The 27,317-nt window shown below is 43.6% G+C and overlaps 1 protein-coding gene across 2 annotated transcripts; it reads right to left on the bottom strand.

The window, feature by feature from the left end:
- Window positions 1-4,882: 4,882 nt before the first annotated feature.
- On the bottom strand, window positions 4,883-27,317 carry LOC117504130 (probable G-protein coupled receptor 141). 2 transcript variants are annotated; one of them, XM_034163622.1, is made up of 2 exons: window positions 27,078-27,317; window positions 4,883-6,032 (listed from the first exon to the last, which is right to left on the bottom strand). In XM_034163622.1, exon 2 carries the CDS (start codon window positions 6,021-6,023, stop codon window positions 5,091-5,093), a length of 933 nt encoding a protein of 310 aa, XP_034019513.1. In that variant the 5' UTR covers window positions 6,024-6,032; window positions 27,078-27,317; the 3' UTR covers window positions 4,883-5,090. The 2 variants fall into 2 exon arrangements, with proteins under 2 accessions (XP_034019513.1, XP_034019443.1); XM_034163552.1 differs by having other exon boundaries at window positions 27,149-27,317.

Genomic DNA, 27,317 nt, shown 5'->3' with positions numbered 1-27,317 from the left:
TGGGAAACAAGGTACCAGTAGATTCAGTAGATTCTCACAAATCCAACAAGACCAAGCATTCATGAAATGCACACTCTTAAGGCTATGAAATTGGACTATTAGTAAAAAAAAGTAGAAAAAGGGGTGTTCACAATAATATTAGCATCTGCTGTTGACGCTACAAACTCAAAACTATTATGTTCAAACTGCTCTTTTAGCAATCCTGTGAATCACTAAACTAGTATTTAGTTGTATAACCACAGTTTGTCATGATTTCTTTACATCTGCGAGGCATTAATTTTGTTGGTTTGGAACCAAGTTTTTGCTGGTTTACTAGTGTGCTTGGGGTCATTGTCTTGTTGAAACACCCATTTCAAGATCTTGTCCTCTTCAGCATAAGGCAACATGACCTCTTCAAGTACTGTGACATATCCAAACTGATCCATACACCATAGTAGGAGAAACATGCCCATATCATGATGCTTGCACCACCATGCTTCTCTGTCTTCACTGTGAACTGTGGCTTGAATTCAGAGTTTGTGGGGTCATCTCACAAACTGTCTGCAGCTCAAAAAGAATTTTACTCTCATCAGTCCACAAAATATTCCTCCATTTCTCTTTAGGCCAGTTGATGTGTTCTTTGGCAAATTGCAACCTCTTCTGCTCGTCTTTTTTTTAACAGAGGGACTTTGCGGGGGATTCTTGCAAATAAATTAGCTTCACACAGGCGTCTTCTGTCACAGCACTTACAGGTAACTCCAGACTGTCTTTGATCATCCTGGAGCTGATCAATGGGTGAGCCTTTGCCATTCTGGTTATTCTTCTATCCATTTTGATGGTTGTTTTCCGTTTTCTTCCACGCGTCTGTTTTTTTTGTCTATTTTAAAGCATTGGAGATCATTGTAGATGAACAGCCTATAATTTTTTGCACCTGCATATAAGTTTTCCCCTCTCCAATCAACTTTTTAATTAAACTACGCTGTTCTTCTGAACAATGTCTTGAACGTCCCATTTTCCTCAGGCTTTCAAAGAGAAAAGCATGTTCAACAGGTGCTGGCTTCATCCTTAAATAGGGGACACCTGATTCACACCTGTTTGTTCCACAAAATTGACGACTGGTACCTTGTTTCCCATGTAACAATAAGAAATATACTCATAACCTGGATTAATCTTTTTAGTCACATAGCACTACTATTATTCTGAACACTACTGTATACAGAATACCATATACAGCAGATACAACACACAACATAAAATAGTGCAAATAAACAGTACAGTATCAGATTATTGTAAATCATGTTAGAGATAAATCTTACATATAAAAAAAAACCCTTAGCAAATAACACGGGTCTACGGGCAAAATGCTTCTGAAATAAAGATAGTCAAACCTGACTACTTTTGGGCACCTGAAAATGAAAAAGAAGTTTGAAATTGTTGGTTGGCTTGAGCTTTTAAGATATACTACTACTCTGCTACTAAGTGTTGATATATAATCCTTTTGCTTTTAAATGTTACAAAAAGAGAACAGATGAAATATTATATAAATAATCACAAAAACATGAAAGTTCTATGTTTATGATTTATCATAAAAACTCTGCCGTCAACACAATTAATTGGGCACCTCAGTCTTGTTTGAGGGCGGGCACTAAAGGGGTAAAAATTTGACACATGTAATTTCTGTACTTCTGGAGGAAAAACACGTCATTTTCTATGAGGTTTTTGGCAAATTACACGCAAACAAAGTGAAAATGCAAAGAAAAAGTGCGGCGGGAAAGTGGACATGTGTTGCGGTTTGTTGATGGCCCCTATTCCAATGAAGTTGGGGTGTTGTGTAAAATGTAAATAAAACAGCATACAATGATTTGCAAAATCCTCTTCAAATTATATTCAGTTGAATACACCACAAAGACAAGATATTTAATGTTCAAACTGATCGACTGACATTGGTTTTCTGAAGTGTTCCTGAGCCCACGCAGTAATGATGTTGGTTTTTAATGCAGTGCCGCCTGAGGGATCGAAGGTCACGGGCATTCAATGCTGGTTTTCGGCCTTGCCGTTTACGTGTAGAAAGTTCTGCAGATTCTCTGAATCTTATGATTATATTATGGACTGTAGATGATGGAATCCCTAAATTCCTTGCAATTAAACATTGAGAAACATTGTTCTTAAACTGTTGCACTATTTTTTCATACAGTTGTTCACAAAGTGGTGATCCTCGCCCCATCTTTGCTTGTGAACAGCTAAGCCTTTTGGGGATGCTCCTTTTATGCCCAATCATGACACTCACCTGTTTCCACTTAACCTGTTCACCTGTGGAATGTTCGAAACAGGTGTTCTTTGAGCATTCATCAACTTTCCCAGTCTTTTGTTGCCCCGTCCCAGCTTTTTTGAAATGTGTTGCAAGCATCCATTTCAAAATGAGCAAATATTTGCACAAAAACAAAAAAGTCTATCAGTTTGAACATTAAATATCTTGTCTTTGTGGTGTTGTATTCTGTTTTTATTTACATTTCACACAGCATCCCAACTTCATTGGAATTGAGGTTGTATGACCTGGACCACAAACATGTCGAGGCGGTTTTGCAATCGAGAGAACGCAGCTACTGTGGTTAGGTTGGGTGTAGGTTAACAACAACACTCGCTTCATCTTCCCTTCTTCACTGGGAACCGAAAAAAAAACCTTTTCGCTACTGCTTTGGTGATTGCAGCCAAAAACAAAACAGTACACCATTTTTACATGTGAAGTTATGCTATGTATATATTTCGCAACGGGAGCGGGGGCCCCATAAGTGGTCAAATCCTGCAATATCACGCAGGGTTCAAACGAGACTGCGGTGCCCTAATATTCAAAATTTAAATATCTTACAAATAGTAGCGAATCAGCCATTTTTATTGTCATATTTGAATTCAGCGTGCCAAAATCCATAATAAATGGTACTCTTTTCTGAAGCAGATGTCTAAAAATTTGTAGACCCATGTAGTCCCTGATAACGTCATTCTCTGTTAAGTTACCGTATGGCACATTGAACATAGGATTTCCTGTAAAATGTCCCGATGGGCTCTTGGGGCAAGCCAGATGGGAGGAGCTCAATCTTTGAGTTTAGCAGGTGTGAAGTGGAGCCCGACCGATGTATCGTTTGGTCGATTATATCAGCCGATATGAGCCTGTCACAGACATATCAGTATTATTTTTTGAAAACTTTTATTTTACACAATAAACAATGCAGAAAAGCACTTGTTATAATTACATATTTTGTCCCGCAGAGGGAATAACAGATGAGAAGTCTATTCTTCCAAATGCCAAGCAGTGCATAGCTATTTTATTGGTACCTTGTTGATTATTTTTAACCAAGCGTCACTACTTTTAATTTACATAACACTCAAAGTCTTTCCATGCGTGAAGGATCAGAAGCAGGAACTAAGCCTGCAATTCTCACTAGTACCAGAAAACCTAATTCCAGGTGAGATACATTTAGGAAGTGCCTGGTTCATCAGAGCAGTTTGAATGATTCCTGTGGCTCATCAGTCCACACTTTGCAATTTCTTGTCTGGTCACTTGTTGCAGTTATGCTTTGGAACGTTTTGCTGGTGGTTCCTGGGCAGTCAGTCTTTCAGGATTAATCCTGTACCATTAGAGAGTATGGACTCAAAAATGTTTCAGGAGCTATGCAATAGTTTAAAAAATTAAACTTCTTCCAGTTTCTTTGATATGAAGCTATCAACAAGTTCTGTTAATGGCTGTTCTCAGTCATCTGGGTTGGAGATATCAAGAGGTTTACAGAGATACTGAAGCAGCAGGACCTTCGTGGCCGGGACGACGGTGGGGGATCGAACCCACGCAGCTCGCACCAAAAGACCGTTCCTCTACCAGGTCAGCCAAAGGGGAACTCCCCGTCAGCCAAGCTAGCAGGAACATCTTTTCAATTGGGACCCGGGACTTTCATCCCGCTACACATCTCCCCACCATTTTTGACTTCGTCCCGAAGTCACAGGTGCATGTTAGCATACTCTGTGACACACATCCTGTTCGTGACGCCAGATTGAAGCAGCAGGACCTTAGTGGCTGGGACGACGGTGGGGGATCAAACCCACGCGGCTCGCACCAAAAGACCGTTCCTCTGCCAGGTCAGCCAAAGGGGAACTCCCCGTTAGCCAAGCTAGTGGGAACGTCTTTTCAATTGGGACCCGGGACTTTCATCCCGCTACAATACCAAGTGCAGTTACTGTACAGGGTCTGTGAGAAAAGGAGTGTTAAAGGACAAGTTGGGGCATGCCTATCTCGGCTTTCAGTGCTTACCAGTCGAGTGAGTATAAGAGAAATTGTGGAGAGCTGGGATTGTCCCAACTTGTCCTTTAACACTCTGAAACGGAGGTGTTCCTTTGTCTCGCTCGATCATCGAATCGGTCGTGACACGGGAAGCCTCCGTGCGGCTTTCCATGACAAAATCTCTTGTTAAAAGTGAAATCTGCTGGAAAATGGCTGATGTCGAGCTCTTGTGATAACCACAGAAATTGCACATGACGGTCCCAGCTCCACACAGCCATCCGTTTAGAAATGCTGTGGTGGTTTCTGCCTCTCGATGGTGGCTCGGAGCGCGGTGCGCGGTGCACCATTGTGGGCAGTCCTTAAAGCTGTAGTAACACTCCTTATTCTCTGTGAAGCCCATAAAATTTTCACCGAAAGCCAGATGAATTTTTCAAATGGTTTCCAGCTGCCTGTCTCTAACAGTTTCTGAAAAAATTCTGATGGAAAAAAAGCCCAAATCATTCCGCCATTTTCTCGCAATGAAACAACGACGAGAGGGGTGGACCAGTGCTCACTCAAAGCCTGCCCACAGGTGAATGACGCAACCGACAGGCGTGGAAAAACTCACGCATGCGCACGAAGGTTCAAGCTTGGCTGACGTAAAAACATATGAATCAAATCCATATATTTTTTGCATAAAATAAAAAGGTCGGATTCTTTTCTCACAGACCTCGTATATTGCTTAGTACCAAAATGATTCCAGAGTTCCAGAATAGATTTCTTGTTCTTGAAATTGTTGCTGTTGTGTGAAAACTCCACCTTGTCTTGCGCTGTCTCAATCATCGCACAGGTCTTACCAGAGGTTTCATGCAGCTGTTCCTCTCAAGCACACACAGTAGGATCCCCTCCCGAGGAAAGTGAGCATGTCCAAACAGGTAAAAGTGGTCAGACTGAGAAAGACCTCGTTGACATCCTGCAGTTCGTGGTGACTTATGTAATACAGCCTGAACATGTGGTAGGGAATGAAGCAGACCACCATGATGAGGGCGAAGCACAGGCTCTTCAGCTGGGCTAAGAAATCCTGCTGCGACATGCATCCGTCACCGTGTTTCCTGTAGACCACCAGCAGCACTCTGGCTTGGAGGACTGTCAGGACGGTGGTCGCCACGACGATTATCACGCTGATGATGTAGTTCAACACCATGGCTGTGCTTGTGATGTTTTTTCCAAACTTGAAGCAAACTTGAGGAACTGTGGTTCCATTGGTGTTGTTGTTCACAGCGTTGACTTCCTCAATGTGTTTACCGTAGTGAAAATACAGGATCCAAGGAACCATAACAAGCACCAGCACCCACACCAGAGAGCTGATCAGCAGCGTGTGCAGCCTCCGGCAGACTGCCACCTGCTCGGCTTTGTAGTGGAACGTTAACAGGCGTGAGATCAGGATGATGACGTAGAATATAAAAGACATGTACATGTGGATGTGGATCATGCTGCTGATGATTTTACACCAGCCGATGTTCAGGTCCCAGCGGTGAGCGGCATAGTAGTAAATCCTGAAGGGCACGGTGAGCAGGAAGAGGAAGTGAGTAAAGATGAGGTTGAGCACAGTGATGGAGGTGATGGATCTGGTGTTGGCTCTGATGATGTTGATCATCAGGGCCAGGCTGATGGTACCGCATAGCAGAACCACTGCGTAGACAGCGACCAAAACTGTGGAGAACCGATCTGGAGCCTCTGCATTTTTGGTGATGGGTAAGATGCTGGACATCATGGGGGGTGTGCCCTGGGTCGCCATGGAAGCAATCTTAAACAGAGACATAGAGAGGTGAGTAACTGGTTGCACAATTTGAAGGGTAACTTTAAGGTACCCTTGAGCATCTGTATACAAACATGAGGGAGCCTCAGCAGAAATGCTCTTCAAATTCTGGGGAATTTGAGTAAAGTTAAGACTGTTCCCAGAAAGACAAATACCCCAAGGTTCAAGGTTACTTTCTTTGTACCAAAAGGTAAATTTGTTTTGGCAGTGAGTCACACCATTCATAACAATCACATAACACATAAAAACCGATTAAAAATACCCTAAATATAATTCAAAATATAAAAATACAATAAAAATATAAAAATACAATATAAAAAATATAAGAATACAATACCAATAAAGCAGTGCAAGTACAGGCCAATAGCATGGCGCCAGAACAAAAGTCACAGAGCGTGTGCCATCTCAAAGCAAAAAAGCGGATAAATTAATTAAATATACAATCAAGGTCGTCTGTTAAGTACACTAATAGCAGCAGGAATAAAAGTGCTCTTATAGCGCTTAGTTCTACAAAAAGGAACTTTATACCTCCGTCCTGAAGGGAGCAGTTCAAACTGATCAAAAAGAGGATGTGAGGCGTCCTTTAGAACTGCCTCAACCAATCTCTGGACCTGCCTCATGTACAGAGAGGTTGGATACAGCTGAGTCTCTCCACCAATGATTTTGCTCGCCCATTTTACAATTTGATTCAGACTGTTTTTATTTTTAACTGACAAATTTCCAAACCATGACACCAAACAAAAAGATAAAACAGATTCGATATAACAACGATAAAACATTGTTAACAAAGATTTGTCAATGTGAAAGGATGCCAGTTTTCTAAGACAGAACAAGCGCTGGTGACCTTTTTTACACACCACTTCACAATTTGACTCAAAAGTGAGTTTGTCATCAATAACAGTACCCAGGTTTGGTTATATGTTGAAATGCAAAAATTGCACTATGCACAACTTCTCCAGTTGCAGCCACAGAAGCCTATAACTTCTCCAAGGTTATCTTGGTGTCTTTCCTCACTCGTCTCCTTCTTGCACAGTCCCTTAGTTTCTGAGAACTTTCTGCTCCACACAGATTTAGAGTACCACACTGTTTGTATTTCTTCATAACTGATGTAAATAAGGTACAAGACATACGACTTGTCTGGATGTAAAAGCGATGGTGTATGTGTGTTTATATTAAACAGTACACTTACTTATTCACACCATCATTTTGGATTTTAGATTTTTATTTTATTCATGATATAGAGATTACTTTTCACTGTGAGTTTAAAGGACATCATTTTAGAAATTTCAATATAAACAGCCAGAATTTTTGTTTTATTTTTTGAAATCCTAATAAATTTAAAACATGTACAAACTCAAGGGGTTCAGCAACTTTCAAGCAGCATTTGTCTGGGTGCCTTGGTAACACTTACTTTTACAGCCAGTGTTCTTCAGACACATCAGGGGATGGACACATGAACATTTCCACGTCAGTGAATATGTCTTGGACTTCATTTACATCAGTTGTGAAGAAATACAAACAATATGATACTGTGTGGTAAATCTGTCTGAAGGAGGCACTTCTTAAAAACTGAGTGACTGTGCAAGAAGGAGACAAGTGAGGAAAGCCACCAAGACACCCAGACAACCCTGAAGCCTGAACTGATGTCATTCTAACACTCGGATGTGTAATAGTTCAAGAGTTCACATACTTTTTCTTGCCACTATATTTAAGCTTTTCTTCTTTCAGGTCTTGCCTCAGCAGACCATCTGTCGCCATCTCACCCTCTCCCTTGCATCTTCCTCTTTCATCCTGACCACCTGCACTTCCTCATTGCTGCTCATCACATGCAGTACCTTCTTAGTTTTCCCCATGACCACTACTGCAGTAGTTGAATTTGCTCCATCTCATCCTTGAATCGATAAATGCTCTCTTCATCTTCCTCACCTCCAGAGTCACCCTATTATCATCCGATGCTGTCTTTCTACACTCCCACCTCCAACAGCTGTGTCCTTTGCTGCCTAAAAAATCCCATAAGTTAGTTGCATGATGTTGCCCCCAAGGCAACATCATGCAAAAAAATTAAAAAATGTCATTATAAGTTGTCTTTACAGAGTTCCCGGATCGAATGTTAACTTTTTTGTGGAGAAAATGACTGAAATGTACGACTCCAATCCCAGTGAAGTTGGGACGTTGTGTAAAATGTAAATAAAAACAGAATACAATGATTTGAAAATCCTCTTCAACCTATATTCAATTGAATACACCACAAAGACAAGATATTTAATGTTCAAACTGATAAACTTTATTGTTTTTGTGCAAATATTTGCTCATTTTGAAATGGATGCCTGCAACATGTTTCAGAAAACTGGGACGGGGCAACAAAAGATTGGGAAAGTTGATGAAAGCTCAAAAAACACCTAATTGGAAACAGGTGAGTGTCATGATTGGGTATAAAAGGAGCATCCCCAAAGGTCTCAGCCGTTCACAAGCAAAGATGGGGAGAGGATCTGTTATGTGGGCCGCCCGAAGAGGAGGTACTGCTGGCCAGCGCCAGAGGGCGCCCTGCCTGTAGTCAGGTTTCAGGCACCAGAGGGCGCAGTCACCACCCAGGAGCCAGGACTACCAGCTGTCAGTAATCATCATCACTGCACCATAAAAGCCTGGAGGAGACACCACATCTCTGCCGAGATATCAGTTTACCACTCAGGTAATTCTCTCAGCCGTTGTTTCTGTGCCGAACGCACATACCTTGTTTGTTCTGAACTTTTTGCAGGAGTACCTGGAACTCTACTTACAGCTGGAGCTGGGTTTGTGGACGGTGGGGGAGTGACGAACTTCACTCCTCATTCCACTTACGTTAAGTAGTAGTTCAGGCTCTGCCATTATCTGGTTCCAGAGTTGGAGGTGGAGGTGTTCCCTCCAAGTGGATAAACATTGTGAGTTGCTGACTGCTTACTGGCTGTCCACACACCCACCATTAACCTGTTTTTGTTCCCGCCAGCAGTACCGGATCTGACAGCTGAAGTAGAGGCCACCTGAGGACTCGGGACTTGGTGGCTTCGGTGTACTGCAGGTCTTCGTTGGCGGCGGAACCTTGTGGGCCCTGGCTCTTCTCTGGATAGGCGTCTCCTACCCTCGGGCCTGCCCACACGTCACCTGTTGTATTTTGTAATTGACTGTCTAAAAGCAGTATTCGACCTGTTGTGCACATTTGCCACAATAAATTGTATTTATTGGACTATTTATTGACTGTTCATTTGCGCCCCCTGTTGTGGGTCCGTGTCATTACACTTCCCCAACAGGATATCTCGGCCAACGTCATGGATCCCGAGGGGCGTCAACCACCAGTTGAACAGCCAATGGAAGAGCAGGGTGCACAGGCGTCTGCAGGAGGCGTGATTGGTGAGTTGCAGCAAATCCTCACCGCCTTTACTGCTCGGTTGGATCTAATGACCGAGCAGAACGTCATCCTCAATCGTAGAATGGAGGCTCTCACCGCGCAGGTGGAAGCGCGCGCTCAGGGCACTGCTGCAGCTCCTCCTCCTGCTGACCCGGTGTCGAATATAGACATTCCACTGGTCATTCAACGACCCCACCCACCATCCCCTGAAGCATACATAAGTCCCCCAGAGCCGTATGGGGGTTGTGTGGAGATGTGCGCGGACTTTTTAATGCAGTGTTCGCTCGTCTTTTCACAGCGTCCCGTGATGTATGAGTCGGACGCCAGCAGAGTGGCTTATGTAATTAATTTGCTTCGAGGCGAGGCATGCGCCTGAGCTACGGCGCTCTGGGAGCAGAATTCACAGCTCCTTACCTCTTATACTGGGTTTGTGAGGGAGTTCAGAACAGTCTTTGATCACCCAAACAGAGGCGAGACTGCTTCTACGACGCTGCTGTCAATGAGGCAGGGGCGTCGGAGTGCAGCTGAGTATGCGGTCGACTTCCGCATAGCGGCTGCGAGGTCCGGCTGGAATACCGCTGCACTCCGCGCCGCCTTCGTAAACGGACTGTCGTCAGTCCTGAAGGAGCATCTGGTGGCTAAGGATGAGCCACGGGATTTAGATGGGCTTATAGATCTGGTTATACGGTTAGACAACCGATTGGAAGAACGTCGACGGGAGCGAGACGAAGGACGTGGCCGGGCACGCGCCGCCCCTCTCCCTTCCCGTTCCGAAGCAGCCCCGCCTTCCCCACGCTCCAGAGCCCGAGTGCTCCGTGTGACAACAGCTCCCCCTGCTGACGAAGCTATGGACACGAGCAGGGCCAAAATAAAATTAGACAACAGACAGAGGAGGCTGGCCCATGGAGAGTGCTTTTTCTGCGGCTCTAACAAGCATCTGCAGAAACAATGCCCCAAGCGGTCAAACACCAACGCTCACCCTTAGAAACTGGGCTAAGGGTGGGCCATAACACACACATGGGTACTACACAAAAATCAATCAATCAATCAATCAATTTTTTTATATAGCGCCAAATCACAACAAACAGTTGCCCCAAGGCGCTCTATATTGTAAGGCAAGGCCATACAATAATTATGTAAAACCCCAACAGTCAAAACGACCCCCTGTGAGCAAGCACTTGGCTACAGTGGGAAGGAAAAACTCCCTTTTAACAGGAAGAAACCTCCAGCAGAACCAGGCTCAGGGAGGGGCAGTCTTCTACTGGGACTGGTTGGGGCTGAGGGAGAGAACCAGGAAAAAGACATGCTGTGGAGGGGAGCAGAGATCGATCACTAATGATTAAATGCAGAGTGGTGCATACAGAGCAAAAAGAGAAAGAAACAGTGCATCATGGGAACCCCCCAGCAGTCTACGTCTATAGCAGCATAACTAAGGGATGGTTCAGGGTCACCTGATCCAGCCCTAACTATAAGCTTTAGCAAAAAGGAAAGTTTTAAGCCTAATCTTAAAAGTAGAGAGGGTGTCTGTCTCCCTGATCTGAATTGGGAGCTGGTTCCACAGGAGAGGAGCCTGAAAGCTGAAGGCTCTGCCTCCCATTCTACTCTTACAAACCCTAGGAACTACAAGTAAGCCTGCAGTCTGAGAGCGAAGCGCTCTATTGGGGTGATATGGTACTACGAGGTCCCTAAGATAAGATGGGACCTGATTATTCAAAACCTTATAAGTAAGAAGAAGAATTTTAAATTCTATTCTAGAATTAACAGGAAGCCAATGAAGAGAGGCCAATATGGGTGAGATATGCTCTCTCCTTCTAGTCCCCGTCAGTACTCTAGCTGCAGCATTTTGAATTAACTGAAGGCTTTTTAGGGAACTTTTAGGACAACCTGATAATAATGAATTACAATAGTCCAGCCTAGAGGAAATAAATGCATGAATTAGTTTTTCAGCATCACTCTGAGACAAGACCTTTGTAATTTTAGAGATATTGCGTAAATGCAAAAAAGCAGTCCTACATATTTGTTTAATATGCGCTTTGAATGACATATCCTGATCAAAAATGACTCCAAGATTTCTCACAGTATTACTAGAGGTCAGGGTAATGCCATCCAGAGTAAGGATCTGGTTAGACACCATGTTTCTAAGATTTGTGGGGCCAAGTACAATAACTTCAGTTTTATCTGAGTTTAAAAGCAGGAAATTAGAGGTCATCCATGTCTTTATGTCTGTAAGACAATCCTGCAGTTTAGCTAATTGGTGTGTGTCCTCTGGCTTCATGGATAGATAAAGCTGGGTATCATCTGCGTAACAATGAAAATTTAAGCAATACCGTCTAAAATACTGCCTAAGGGAAGCATATATAAAGTGAATAAAATTGGTCCTAGCACAGAACCTTGTGGAACTCCATAATTAACTTTAGTCTGTGAAGAAGATTCCCCATTTACATGAACAAATTGTAATCTATTAGACAAATATGATTCAAACCACCGCAGCGCAGTGCCTTTAATACCTATGGCATGCTCTAATCTCTGTAATAAAATTTTATGGTCAACAGTATCAAAAGCAGCACTGAGGTCTAACAGAACAAGCACAGAGATGAGTCCACTGTCCGAGGCCATAAGAAGATCATTTGTAACCTTCACTAATGCTGTTTCTGTACTATGATGAATTCTAAAACCTGACTGAAACTCTTCAAATAGACCATTCCTCTGCAGATGATCAGTTAGCTGTTTTACAACTACCCTTTCAAAAATTTTTGAGAGAAAAGGAAGGTTGGAGATTGGCCTATAATTAGCTAAGATAGCTGGGTCAAGTGATGGCTTTTTAAGTAATGGTTTAATTACTGCCACCTTAAAAGCCTGTGGTACATAGCCAACTAACAAAGATAGATTGATCATATTTAAGATCGAAGCATTAAATAATGGTAGGGCTTCCTTGAGCAGCCTGGTAGGAATGGGGTCTAATAAACATGTTGATGGTTTGGATGAAGTAACTAATGAAAATAACTCAGACAGAACAATCGGAGAGAAAGAGTCTAACCAAATACCGGCATCACTGAAAGCAGCCAAAGATAACAATACGTCTTTGGGATGGTTATGAGTAATTTTTTCTCTAATAGTTAAAATTTTGTTAGCAAAGAAAGTCATGAAGTCATTACTAGTTAAAGTTAATGGAATACTCAGCTCAATAGAGCTCTGACTCTTTGTCAGCCTGGCTACAGTGCTGAAAAGAAGCCTGGGGTTGTTCTTATTTTCTTCAATTAGTGATGAGTAGAAAGATGTCCTAGCTTTACGGAGGGCTTTTTTATAGAGCAACAGACTCTTTTTCCAGGCTAAGTGAAGATCTTCTAAATTAGTGAGACGCCATTTCCTCTCCAACTTACGGGTTATCTGCTTTAAGCTACGAGTTTGTGAGTTATACCACGGAGTCAGACACTTCTGATTTAAAGCTCTCTTTTTCAGAGGAGCTACAGCATCCAAAGTTGTCTTCAATGAGGATGTAAAACTATTGACGAGATACTCTATCTCCCTTACAGAGTTTAGGTAGCTACTCTGCACTGTGTTGTTATATGGCATTAGAGAACATAAAGAAGGAATCATATCCTTAAACCTAGTTACAGCGCTTTCTGAAAGACTTCTAGTGTAATGAAACTTATTCCCTACTGCTGGGTAGTCCATCAGAGTAAATGTAAATGTTATTAAGAAATGATCAGACAGAAGGGAGTTTTCAGGGAATACTGTTAAGTCTTCTATTTCCATACCATAAGTCAGAACAAGATCTAAGATATGATTAAAGTGGTGGGTGGACTCATTTACTTTTTGAGCAAAGCCAATAGAGTCTAATAATAGATTAAATGCAGTGTTGAGGCTGTCATTCTCAGCATCTGTGTGGATGTTAAAATCGCCCACTATAATTATCTTATCTGAGCTAAGCACTAAGTCAGACAAAGGTCTGAAAATTCACAGAGAAACTCACAGTAACGACCAGGTGGACGATAGATAATAACAAATAAAACTGGTTTTTGGGACTTCCAATTTGGATGGACAAGACTAAGAGACAAGCTTTCAAATGAATTAAAGCTCTGTCTGGGTTTTTGATTAATTAATAAGCTGGAATGGAAGATTGCTGCTAATCCTCCGCCCCGGCCCGTGCTACGAGCATTCTGACAGTTAGTGTGACTCGGGGGTGTTGACTCATTTAAACTAACATATTCATCCTGCTGTAACCAGGTTTCTGTTAGGCAGAATAAATCAATATGTTGATCAATTATTATATCATTTACCAACAGGGACTTAGAAGAGAGAGACCTAATGTTTAATAGACCACATTTAACTGTTTTAGTCTGTGGTGCAGTTGAAGGTGCTATATTATTTTTTTCTTTTTGAATTTTTATGCTTAAATAGATTTTTGCTGGTTATTGGTAGTCTGGGAGCAGGCACCGTCTCTACGGGGATGGGGTAATGAGGGGATGGCAGGGGGAGAGAAGCTGCAGAGAGGTGTGTAAGACTACAACTCTGCTTCCTGGTCCCAACCCTGGATAGTCACGGTTTGGAGGATTTAAGAAAATTGGCCAGATTTCTAGAAATGAGAGCTGCTCCATCCAAAGTGGGATGGATGCCGTCTCTCCTAACAAGACCAGGTTTTCCCCAGAAGCTTTGCCAATTATCTATGAAGCCCACCTCATTTTTTGGACACCACTCAGACAGCCAGCAATTCAAGGAGAACATGCGGCTAAACATGTCACTCCCGGTCCGATTGGGGAGGGGCCCAGAGAAAACTACAGAGTCCGACATTGTTTTTGCAAAGTTACACACCGATTTAATGTTAATTTTAGTGACCTCCGATTGGCGTAACCGGGTGTCATTACTGCCGACGTGAATTACAATCTTACCAAATTTACGCTTAGCCTTAGCCAGCAGTTTCAAATTTCCTTCAATGTCGCCTGCTCTGGCCCCCGGAAGACAATTGACTATGGTTGCTGGTGTCGCTAACTTCACATTTCTCAAAACAGAGTCGCCAATAACCAGAGTTTGATCCTCGGCAGGTGTGTCGTCGAGTGGGGAAAAACGGTTAGAGATGTGAACGGGTTGGCGGTGTACACGGGGCTTCTGTTTAGGGCTACGCTTCCTCCTCACAGTCACCCAGTCAGCCTGCTTTCCCGGCTGCTCGGGATCTGCCGGGGGGGGGGGGGGGGGGAATCCGCACGAATCCCAGTTGTGATCCTCTGTGGGGATTTAACCCTTCAAGCCCCAGCACTGATTGACACGGGGTTGGAAGGGAATCTGCTTGATAGCAGATGGGCTACAGAAGTACGGCTCCCTCTAGTGGCTCTTCCTTCACCAGTGAGGGTACGGGCACTAGATGGCACCCTTCTTCCACTAATCACACACCAGACACAGCCCTTAACACTGATTGTGTCTGGGAATCACAGGGAGGAGATTGTGTTTTTTGTGACACCTTCTACCTCCAGAGTAATTTTGGGCTATCCATGGATTAGTAAACAAAATCCTCGGATCAATTGGCCGTCTGGGGTTGTGGCTCAATGGAGCGAAACTTGCCACCGGGAGTGTTTACGATCCTCGGTTCCACCCGGTGTGACTGCTAAAGAGGAGGTTCGAGTCCCCCCCAATCTAACGACGGTGCCTGTTGAGTACCATGATCTTGCTGACGTTTTCAGCAAAGATCTGGCACTCACTCTACCCCCGCATCGACCGTACGATTGTGCCATTGATTTAATCCCGGGTGCTGAGTATCCGTCCAGTAAACTGTACAACCTCTCACGCCCCGAGCGAGAATCAATGGAGACCTACATCCGGGACTCATTAGCTGCCGGGTTGATCCGGAACTCCACCTCCCCGATGGGTGCAGGTTTCTTTTTTGTGGGCAAGAAAGACGGCGGACTCCGTCCATGCATTGATTACAGAGGGCTGAACGAGATCACGGTTCGCAACCGATACCTGTTGCCGCTGTTGAATTCAGTGTTCACGCCCCTGCATGGAGCCAAAATATTCACTAAATTGGATCTTAGGAATGCGTATCACCTGGTTCGGATCCGGCAGGGAGACGAATGGAAGACGGCATTTAACACCCCCTTAGGTCACTTTGAGTACCTGGTCATGCCGTTCGGCCTCACTAACGCCCCCGCGACGTTCCAAGCATTAGTAAATGACGTCTTGCGGGACTTCCTGCATCGGTTCATCTTCGTATACCTAGACGATATCCTCATCTTCTCCCCGGATCCTGAGACCCATGTTAGGCATGTACATCAGGTCCTGCAGCGCTTATTGGAGAACCGGCTGTTTGTGAAGGGCGAGAAGTGCGAGTTCCACCGTACTTCTTTGTCCTTCCTGGGGTTCATAATCTCCTCCAACTCCGTCGCCCCTGATCCGGCCAAGGTAGCGGCGGTGAGAGATTGGCCCCAACCGGCAAGCCGTAGGAAGCTGCAACAGTTCCTCGGCTTCGCTAATTTCTATCGGAGGTTTATCAAGGGCTATAATCATGTTGTTGGTCCCCTTACAGCCCTGACCTCCCCAAAAGTTCCCTTCACCTGGTCGGATCGGTGCGAAGCCGCGTTTAGGGAGTTGAAACGCCAGTTCTCTACTGCGCCAGTTCTCTACTGCGCCAGTTCTGGTGCAGCCTGATCCTAACCGCCAGTTTGTTGTGGAAGTAGATGCCTCTGACTCAGGGACAGGAGCTGTGCTGTCCCAGAGCGGGGAGTCCGATAAGGTACACCACCCCTGTGCCTATTTCTCCCGCAGGTTGACCCCAGCAGAGCGGAATTATGACATCGGCAATCGGGAGCTCCTGGCGGTGAAGGAGGCCCTGGAGGAGTGGAGACACTTGTTGGAGGGAGCTGTGGTTCCATTCATGGTCTTCACCGACCATCGGAACCTGGAGTATATCCGGACCGCTAAGTGTCTGAACCCCAGACAAGCCCGTTGGTCTCTTTTTTATGGCCGTTTTGACTTTAGGATCACCTATCGCCCCGGGACTAAGAACCAGCGGTCGGACGCACTGTCCCGGGTGCATGAAGAGGAAGTCAGAGCGGAGCTGTCGGATCCACCAGAAAACATCATCCTGGAGTACACTATCGTCGCCGCACTGACGTGGGACGTGGAGAACATTGTCAGGGAGGCCCTGACGCGTCACCCGGACCCCGGCGGTGGACCACCTAACCGTTTGTACGTCCCACCAGACGCTAGGACTGCAGTTTTGGACTTCTGCCATGGTTCCAGGCTCACCTGCCATCCAGGGGTGCGGAGGACCGTGGCAGTTGTCCGGCAGCGGTTCTGGTGGGCGTCTTTGGAAGCCGATGTCCAGGAGTATGTCCGGGCCTGTACCACCTGTGCCAGGGGCAAGGCAGTCCACCAACCGGAGAAGGGACTCCTCCAGCCGCTGCCTGTGCCTCATCGCCCCAGGTCCCATATCAGCCTGGACTTCGTCACGGGTCTCCCTGCGTCCCAGGGTATGACAACCATCCTGACGATAATGGACCGGTTCTCCAAGGCGGCCCACTTTGTGGCCCTCCCGAAGCTCCCGTCGGCCCAGGAGACTGCAGACCTCCTGGTCCACCACGTCATACGTCTGCATGGTATCCCTACGAACATCGTCTCGGATCGTGGTCCTCAGTTCTCCTCCCAGGTCTGGAGGAGTTTCTGCAGGGAACTGGGGGCCACCGTGAGCCTTTCGTCCGGGTACCACCCACAGACCAACGGACAAGCAGAGCAGGCTAATCAAGAGCTGGAACAGGCCCTGCGGTGTATGACCTCCGCGCACCTGACGGCCTGGAGTCAACATCTGGCCTGGATCGAGTACGCTCATAACAGTCAAGTTTCATCAGCAACCGGCCTCTCCCCATTTGAAGCGTGTTTGGGGTACCAGCCCCCATTGTTTCCGGCTGTGGAGGGAGAGGTCGGGGTTCCCTCGGTCCAGGCCCACCTCAGGAGGGGCCGTCGGGTGTGGCGTACAGCCCGCTCTGCCCTGCTGAAAGCCCGGACGAGTGCGAAGAGCCATTCAGTCCGCCGACATGACCCGGCTCCGGAATATCAGCCCGGGCAGGAGGTCTGGCTGTCAACAAAGAACATTCCTCTCAACACGGAGTCGCAAAAGCTGATGGACAGATATATCGGACCATTTCGGATCACCAAAATCATCAGTCCAGCCGCAGTGAAGCTGAAACTCCCGGCTTCACTGCGGATCCATCCTGTTTTTCATGTCTCCAAGATCAAACCATACCACACCTCGGACCTTTGCACCTCTGGACCTGCGCCGCCTCCTGCCCTCATCATCGACGGCGAGCCTGCGTGGACTGTCCACAGGCTCCTGGATGTTCGCCGGAGGGGTCGGGGTCTCCAATATCTGGTGGACTGGGAGGGTTATGGACCTGAAGAACGCTCCTGGGTGAAGAGGAGCTTCATCCTGGACCCGGCCCTCCTGGCCGAGTTCTACCAGCGACACCCCGACAAGCCAGGTCGGGCGCCAGGAGGCGCCCGTTGAGGGGGGGGGGGTCCTGTTATGTGGGCCGCCCGAAGAGGAGGTACTGCTGGCCAACGCCAGAGGGCGCCCTGCCTGTAGTCGGGTTTCAGGCACCAGAGGGCGCAGTCACCACCCAGGAGCCAGGACTACCAGCTGTCAGTAATCATCATCACTGCACCATAAAAGCCTGGAGGAGACACCACATCTCTGCCGAGATATCAGTTTACCACTCAGGTAATTCTCTCAGCCGTTGTTTCTGTGCCGAACGCACATACCTTGTTTGTTCTGAACTTTTTGCAGGAGTACCTGGAACTCTACTTACAGCTGGAGCTGGGTTTGTGGACGGTGGGGGAGTGACGAACTTCACTCCTCATTCCACTTACGTTAAGTAGTAGTTCAGGCTCTGCCGTTATCTGGTTCCAGAGTTGGAGGTGGAGGTGTTCCCTCCAAGTGGATAAACATTGTGAGTTGCTGACTGCTTACTGGGTGTCCACACACCCACCATTAACCTGTTTTTGTTCCCGCCAGCAGTACCGGATCTGACAGCTGAAGTAGAGGCCACCTGGGGACTCGGGACTTGGTGGCTTCGGTGTACTGCAGGTCTTCGTTGGCGGCGGAACCTTGTGGGCCCTGGCTCTTCTCTGGATAGGCGTCTCCTACCCTCGGGCCTGCCCACACGTCACCTGTTGTATTTTGTAATTGACTGTCTAAAAGCAGTATTCGACCTGTTGTGCACATTTGCCACAATAAATTGTATTTATTGGACTATCTATTGACCGTTCATTTGCGCCTCCTGTTGTGGGTCCGTGTCATTACACTTCCCCAACAAGGATCACCACTTTGCGAACAACTGCATGAAAAAAAATAGTCCAACAGTTTAAGAACATTTCTCAACGTTCAGTTGCAAGAAATTTAGGGATTCCATCATCTATTGTCCATAATATAATCAGAAGATTTAGAGAATCTGGAGAACTTTCTGCACGTAAGCGGCAAGGCCGAAAACCAACATTGAATGCCCGTGACCTTCGACCCCTCAGGCGGCAGTGCATTAAAAACCTTCATCATTGTGTAAAGGATCTCATCGCGTGGGATCAGGAACACTTCAGAAAACCATTGTCAGTTAACACAGTTTGTCGCTACATCTACAAGTGCAAGTTAAAACTCTACCATGCAAAGTGAAAGCCAAACATCAACAACATCCAGAAACACCGCCGCCTTCTCTGGGCCTGAGCTCATTTGAAATGGACAGACTGCGCTGTGGTCTGATGAGTCCACATTTCAAATTGTTTTTGGAAATCATGGATGTCCTGTCCTCCGGACAAAAGAGGAAAAAGACCATCCAGATTGTTACCAGCCCAACGTTCAAAAGCCAGCATCTGTGATGGTATGGGGGTGTGTTAGTGCCCATGGCATGGACAACTTACACATCTGTGATGGCACCAACAATACTGAAAGGTCCAACCAGATTTTGGAGCAACACATGCTGCCATGCAAGCGTCTTTTTCAGGGATGTCCCTGCTTATTTCAGCAAGACAATGTCAAGCCACATTCTGCACGTGTTACAACAGCATGGCTTTGTAGTAAACGAGTGCAGGTACTAGACTGTCCTCTGTCCCAGCTTTTTTTTAAATGTTTTTGCAGACATGCATTTCAAAATGAGGAAATATTTGCACAAAAACAAAAAAGTTTACACTTCAGAAAACCATTGTCAGTCTATCAGTTTGAACATTAAATATTTTGTCTTTGTGGTGTATTCAACTGAATATAGGTTTAAGAGGATTTGCAAATCATTGTATTCTGTATTTATTTACATTTTACACAACGTCCCAATTTCATTGGAATTGGGGTTGTACAACTCAATAAAAACAATGAGCTTTTATTTGTTTGTGGAGATTTTAACATAGATCTTCTAAAGCCATATGGCCATACACAAATAGTGGAATTTTTAGATTCGTTGTTCTGTATGGGATTATATCCAGCGATAACCAGGATTACGACAAATATATCAATGCTTATTGACAACATATTGACAAATGTTTTTGTTGAATTTAATGGGTGGATTACTTATTAGTGACATCAGTGATCACTTGCTGGTTTTTGTTGCTTACAATTCTCTAGTTGATAAAGTTGATCATATTGACACTCCAAATTTCAAAAGAAAAATACCTGAGGAATCTATGGCCAATCTTAGAACAGCATTATCACACCAAGGCTCGCATGGCATCTATATTGAAGACATTGACCAGTCATATGAATCATTTATTTCCATTATCTGCAAGTTGTATGATAAAACTTGCCCATTGTATTAAATGCTGGTCACAAGCAAAATACTGACAAACCTTGGATCGCTAAGGGACTGCTGAATGCATATAAACAGTCAAAAATTTTGTAAAAGCAAAAAAAAAAGTAAAAAATTTTTTAAACAATTGAGGCTGAGAGTAAATACAAGACGTATAAAAACAAGTTAACCAACATCATGCGATCTTGTAAAAGGCTGTATTATAGTAATTTATTGGAGAAAAAATAAAACATCCTGCCCTTTTCTACACAAGTACTGGTATGGATGTTAAGGAAAATAAAGCTATAGCAGATCAATTTAATGATTATTTTGTAAATGTGGGTAAAAGTTTAGCTGATTCAGTTGTATCTTCTGGAGTGTGCTCTTTGGATTACAATGAGACAATTATAAAATTCAGGAGTCAAAGGTCATTAAAGAAACTGATGAATATGAAATACAGTGAGGAAAATAAGTATTTGAACACCCTGCGATTTTGCAAGTTCTCCCACTTAGAAATCGTTGGAAGGGTCTGAAATTTTCATCTTAGGTGCATGTCCACTGTGAGAGACATAATCTTAAAAAAAAATCCGGAAATCGCAATGTATGATTTTTTAAAATAATTTTGTTGGGAAGGTGTCGTGACACGGACCCACAACAGGGGGCGTTAATGAACGGACAATGGATAAGCCAAAAACTAACAATTTAATGTTGTGAAGCACACAACGAAGTACAGACAATAACAATATTGCGGAATGTCAATCATACACAAGGTGGCGTGTGGCAGGCTCGAAGATAGAAGACGTCTGGTGATAGAAGAGCCGGAACCCACACAGCTTCCACCACCAACGGATCTGAAGAACACCGGAGCCGCCAAGCCCTGCGCCCCAGGTGGCCACTGTCTTCAGCAGTCAGACCCGGTACTGCTGGCAGAGAACAGAAACAGTTTGATGAGTGTGAGTACGCACACTCAGTAATCCCACAGTCTGTGTTCAGTTAGGAGGGAGAACCTCCACCTCCGATAACACACTTGGACAGCTCCTGAGACAACCACTTATCTGGGTGGGGTGGGAGGCGAAGCCGTCGCAGTCCACACCAAACGCCAACACAGCAGACAAGGAATCCGTCACAGGAAAACGGCTGCAAAAGAGATCAGACTATTGTTCGGTTTAGATTCAGCAGAGAATTACCTGTATGGTAGATGATTTCTCGGCGAGGAGGTGGAGTTGCAGCCCGGCCTTTATGGTGATGGTGATGGGTTGAATGAGTGACAGCTGGTGCTGATGAAGAGCGACAGCTGTCACTCCCAGTGGCTCTGGCGCCCTCTCGTGCTTGAAGCCCGCACTCCAAGCAGGGTGCCATCTGGTGGTGGTGGGCCAGCAGTACCTCCTCTTCAGCGGCCCACACAACAAATTTATTTGTATGTTACTGCTGCAAATAAGTATTTGAACACCTACCAACCAGCAAGAATTCTGGCTCACACAGACCTGTTAATTTTTCTTTAAGAAGCCCTCTTATTCTGCACTCTTTACCTGTTTTAATTGCACCTGTTTGAACTTGTTACCTGTATAAAAGACACCTCTTCACACACGCAATCAATCACATTCCAACCTGTCCACCATAGCCAAGACCAAAGAGCTGTCTAAGGACACCAGGGACAAAACTGTAGACCTGCACAAGGCTAGGATGGACTACAGGACAACAGGCAAGCAGCTTGGTAGAAGACAACAACTGTTATGATTATTTATTAGAAAGTGGAAGAAACACAAGATGACTGTCAATCTCCCTCGGTCTGGGATTCCATGCATGATCTCACTTTGTGGGGTATGGATGATTCTGAGAAAGCTCAGAACTACACAGGAGGACCTGGTCAATGACCTGAAGAGAGCTGGGACCACAGTCACAAAGATTACATTAGTAACACATGATGCTGTCATGGTTTAAAATCCTGCAGGGCAGCAAGGTCCCCCTGCTCAAGCCAGCACATGTCCAGGCCTGTTTGAAGCTCACCAGTGACCATCTGGATGATCCAGAGGAGGCATGGGAGAAGGTCATGTGGTCAGATGAGACCAGAATAGAGCTTTTTGGAATCAACTCCACTTACCATGTTTAGAGGATGAGAACAACCCCAAGAAAACTATCCCAATTGTGAAGCATGGGGGTGGAAACATCATACTCTGGGGGTGCTCTTCTGCAAAGTGGACAGAATGACTGCACCCTATTGCAGGGAGGATGGATGGGGTCATGTATTGCGAGATTTTGGCAAACAACCTCCTTCCCTCAGTAAGAGCATTGAAGATGGGTCATGTCTTCCAGCATGACAATGACCCCAAACACACAGCCAGGGCAACTAAGGAGGGGCTCCTTAAGAAGTATTTCAAGGTCCTGGAGCAGCCTGGCCAGTCTCCAGACCTGAACTCAATAGAAAATCTTTGGAGGGAGCTGAAACTCCAAACCAAAGATTTGGAGAAGATCTGTATGGAGGAGTGGACCAAAATCCCTGCTGCAGTGTGTGCAAACCTGGTGAAAAACTACAGGAAACATTTGACCTCTGTAATTGCAAACAAAGTCTACTGTATCAAATATTAACATTGATTTTCACAGGTGTTCAAATACTTATTTGCAGCAGTAACATACAAATAAATTATTTAAAAAAATCATACATTGTGATTTCTGGATTTTTGTTTTAGATTATGTCTCTCACAGTGGACGTGCACCTAAGATGAAAATTTTAGACCCCTCCAAGATTTCTAAGTGGGAGAACTTGCAAAATCGCAGGGTGTTCAAATACTTTTCCTCACTGTAATTGACATTGTTCGTAAACTCAAGGGAAAAATCAACTGACAGCACTAACTTTGATATGTTTTTGATTAAAAACATTGCTGATTGTATTAAACCTTTCATGTATATTTATTTATAACTTGTGACTAATGACTTGAAATTTCCTTCCAGAATGAAATTAGCTAAAGTGAAACTGCTGTTTAATACTGGTGATAAGCATGTCTTTTCAAATTACAGGCCAATCTTACTCATGCCACAATTTTCTAAAATTTTGGAAAATATATTTTTAAAGAGGTTAAATGATTTCATAAATAAACATCACATACTTAGTGAAGAGCAATATGGTTTCAGAAAAAAATCACACTACTTCATCTGGCTGTGATTGATTTTGTTGAGCAGGTTACAAATGCAATTGAAAATAAGCAATATACTGTAGGTGTCTTTTTGATTTACAGAGAGCATTTGATACCATAGATCATACTGTGCTATTGGGCAAATTATAGAGGTATGGTATCAGGGGATTGGCACGTGATTGGAAGGTTAGTTATTTAAACAATAGGTATTAGTGTGTACATATTGGTGAGACAGATTCTGAGTTCATGAAAATCACTTCTGGGGTTCCCCAGGGTTCAGTTCTGGGGCCGTTGTTGTTTCTTCTATATATTAATGACATATTTTCGGTTTCCAAGTCCATCAGTTGTATTTTGTTTGCAGATGATACAACGGCGTTTTGTAGTGGGGATCACTTGGGACAGACCTTGGGCATGATGGAGATGGAGCTACAGAAGTTTAAACAGTGGTTTGATTCAAACAAATTATCCCTGCACTATGGTAAAACAAAGTGTATCATATTTGGAAATAAGTCCAGGAATTCCTGCAGAAATTTATCATTAAATGATATTGAAATTGAAACTGTAACTGATACAAAATTTCTTTGTGTTGTTATTGATGATTAACTGTGCTGGAAACGCATATTCATTTCGTTAAATCTAAAATGTCAAAAGCCATTGCAATTTTGCATAAAGCGTGAGATTTAATTTCCCAACACTCATTTACTATTTGATATCATTTTTATATCATTCATTGTTCGTTGCATATATGACCTACTGCATTGAGGTATGGGAATTTTGTTTTTTGAGAAATTGAAGATCCGAACTACTGAAAAGAGTCATTGTGTCTCTGTTAAAGGGGTTAACACCTGGAACAACTGTCCTGACAACATTAAAGTACTTGGTACTTTGGTGGGCTTTAGGAGGCATTACAAGAATTATAAAATTTCTTGTTATAGTTGAAGACTTGGGTTTATTGTTTTTGTTATTGCTTCTGCGATTGTGTGTTGTGTGACAGTGTTTGTCTGGTAGTAGTCTGAAAATTGTGTTTATAGTTGCATGCTTGTATAAATGTGTGTATATAATTCTTATTTTTAGTATAAGGGGTGGACATTTATAAGCTTTGCTTCTGCCCTCACCCTTTTGGCCACACGGGATCTTTTTTTAAGTATATTTATTGGCTTTTTTGTGATTACAAGGCGTATTATAATATAACAAAGAATGCCGTTCCAAATACAGCTTGTTTGACTTACAAACATTTTGGCGAATGGCCTTGTAAACAAAAGTAACAAATATGTGAAAATATTTTGTTTTAAATTTAAGGGGTGAATGGAGTTGGAACAATATCAACAAAAAACAGAACACAGAAAAAGAAAGAAAGAAAGAGAGAAAAAAAAAGGGATGTGAGGTTACAAAGATTGCAGCCGTGTTTCAATGTCCACATAAGCCTTATTTTAAGTGAATGTGCAATATTAAGGGGTCAACTATGGTTTCATATATTCTATTATGGGTCGCCACACATCGTAAAATTTCTGGACATCATCAGACAACTCATATATCAGCTTTTCAATATGTAATATACTCATAAATTCCATGAGCCAGGCATGAAACTGAGGTGGAGAGTCTAATTTCCACAATCGTAAGATGCATCTCTTTGCATTAACCATTCTGTAAGGTATTACTGTGTGCAAGTTTTTATCAAGGTTTTCTAGTGTGTTGGAATATCCAAGAAGAGCTGTTTCTGGGTCCGGGTGGATAGTCATTTTCAGTGCACAAGAGTACCATTTAAAAATAGAGTTCCAGAATTCTTGAAGCAATGGGCATAGCCAGAATTGCTGCACTAGGGTACAATATGCTGTCTTACATCTGTTACAAAGGGGGGAGGCTTGAGGAAAAAATTTGTGTAGCTTTGCTTTTGAGTTGTGTAACCTATGTAAAACCTTGAATTGGATCAACTGCAGCCTAGCATTTATTGAACACTAATGGAGACTGTTTAATGCTAGCTTCTATATTTCATCCCGAATCATGATGGCCACACGGGATCTTTGTAAAGTTGTTTTGTTGTAAAGTTGCTTTGTTATGAGTTTTTTGTTGTCTAACTGTGGGCTGAGTTCATTCATTCATTCATTCAGGGCAAAACCATTTTTTTTTAATCAAATTTAAAAAAAAACACACACACACTCAAAAAGACACTTTTGATCTTCATATCTATATTAAAAGCCAAGTGGCCTTTGTGTACATGTATGCTTGTGTGCATGTGAATGACTTCAATCACTGGGGAAACTGAGAAACTGGGGACAGTTAACATTAGACGTTTGGTATGTTTATGTATTTTGGGTCAAGGATGTATGTTGCCAAAATGGAAAGTTGATGGGACTAATATTTTTGGAGAAATTAGGGATATTGGGTAACAACAGTGAACAATGGACATTGATATCACCATTAATCAGTCACTGGTAACCAGACAAACTCTGAACAAAGGACATATGTAAAACATGACATCAACTAAATGTGGCAAATAATAAATACAATTATTCATTAAAAAAATTCCATTTTAATTTCCTACACTTTCACTTGAAATCATTATAGAAACTTTGCATAATGTATTATCACCCTTGAAAAATGTCAGTTACCTGTTTTATAAACCCTAACCCAATTTAAGTGCCCGTGGATCCCCACAGGCAACTTGCAAATGTACAATTATAAATAAGTAATGTCTGTAAGTAAAGTATAAAAAGTACTGAAAAATGATTACTAAACTATGAGTTACACTCACTACATTAGCTTGTTGCCTGCAGCTGTCAAGGTTGCTAGGTGACGGGAATAGGGTGGGAAAGCTAATAAAATAATACCACAATGCTTCATGGGATAGACCATCTCCTCTGTGTCTGAAGGCCTTAAAAGTTTCAAGGGACACAGTCCTGAGAAAGTTGCAGCCTCTGAATTGGGACACATCCATCACTGCAATGGTTGGAAATGTTGGAACCAACCTCAGATGCTCCTGCCACACCTATATTTGATATAGAAATCAGATTTGTGAGCTGCATATTTGATTTGACACTCACCACCACCTCATCTACCTCACCACAGAAATCTTCTCTCTCACCACCAACTGAATGGCATATGCACTGATGACATTCATCATCAATCTTTGATTATAACTGCTGTACCATTTCTCCTCCCATCTACCTCACCACAGAAATCATTTTTTTCTGCCTCTCACCACCAAATTGCATGGCATATGTACTGATGACATTCATCATCACCCCTGGAGGATAACCACTACATCATTTCTCCTCCCATCTAACCCATGGTAAAAAAAAAAAAAAAAGAGAGATGGAATCTAACTATCTAGTAGAGAAATCAGATTTGTGAGCTGCATATTTAGGCCAGCTGACCTTCTTGATGCAACTCATTCATTCATTCATGGCACCAGCAGATTTTAATGGACAGATATGTTCATTTTCTTTAAATTCTGAGTCATTTCTGCTCTCTCTTATACTGTTCTTAGGAATTCTCACCTCATGATGTCACAAAACTTTGGTAAGGAAACATTCATCATTCAGACTGACCTCCTCTTTCACTTGGCCAAGTTATGTGTCCTTCCTGTTCTTGTTTAAAATGACTTAACAGTGTAGAAATAAAACAGTTTGATGCATCTTTCTTACCAAGTGAAAAATTGTACTGCTTCTGCTGACATGTAATCATTATAACAAAGAAACATACTGCAGCCAAAAATGCATCAGTAAATGCAAAAATCAGAAGCAAAGAACCAAACAGAGGACATACATACCTTAAAGTCAAAGGAAAAACTGTCTTTCAAGTCTTCGTGTGCAGAATTTAGGCAGTGATGTAAATATTTACCTGGCCGCCAAGCCTCAGGGTTTTGTGAGCATTTGAAATAACACAGTTAGTTCTCTCAAGTTAAAGAAATTGAGCAATGTCCGTTACGCACATCTGCCATCTCGTTTGCATTGTGTGAGAAAAAGGAGGTACTGCACGTCAAACCACAGAGCTGACTGCTTCCTCCTCC

This window comes from Thalassophryne amazonica, chromosome 1 (assembly GCF_902500255.1).
Source record: "Thalassophryne amazonica chromosome 1, fThaAma1.1, whole genome shotgun sequence".
In the NCBI taxonomy this organism is placed as follows: domain Eukaryota; kingdom Metazoa; phylum Chordata; class Actinopteri; order Batrachoidiformes; family Batrachoididae; genus Thalassophryne; species Thalassophryne amazonica.
The sequence above is the reverse complement of the archived record's forward strand: the minus strand, read 5'-3'. Positions and strand labels throughout refer to the sequence as shown.

Coding starts and splice junctions, on each gene's coding strand:
- LOC117504130 (XM_034163622.1), bottom strand. CDS start 6,023: ATGGCGACCCAGGGCACACCCCCCATGATGTCCAGCATCTTACCCATC.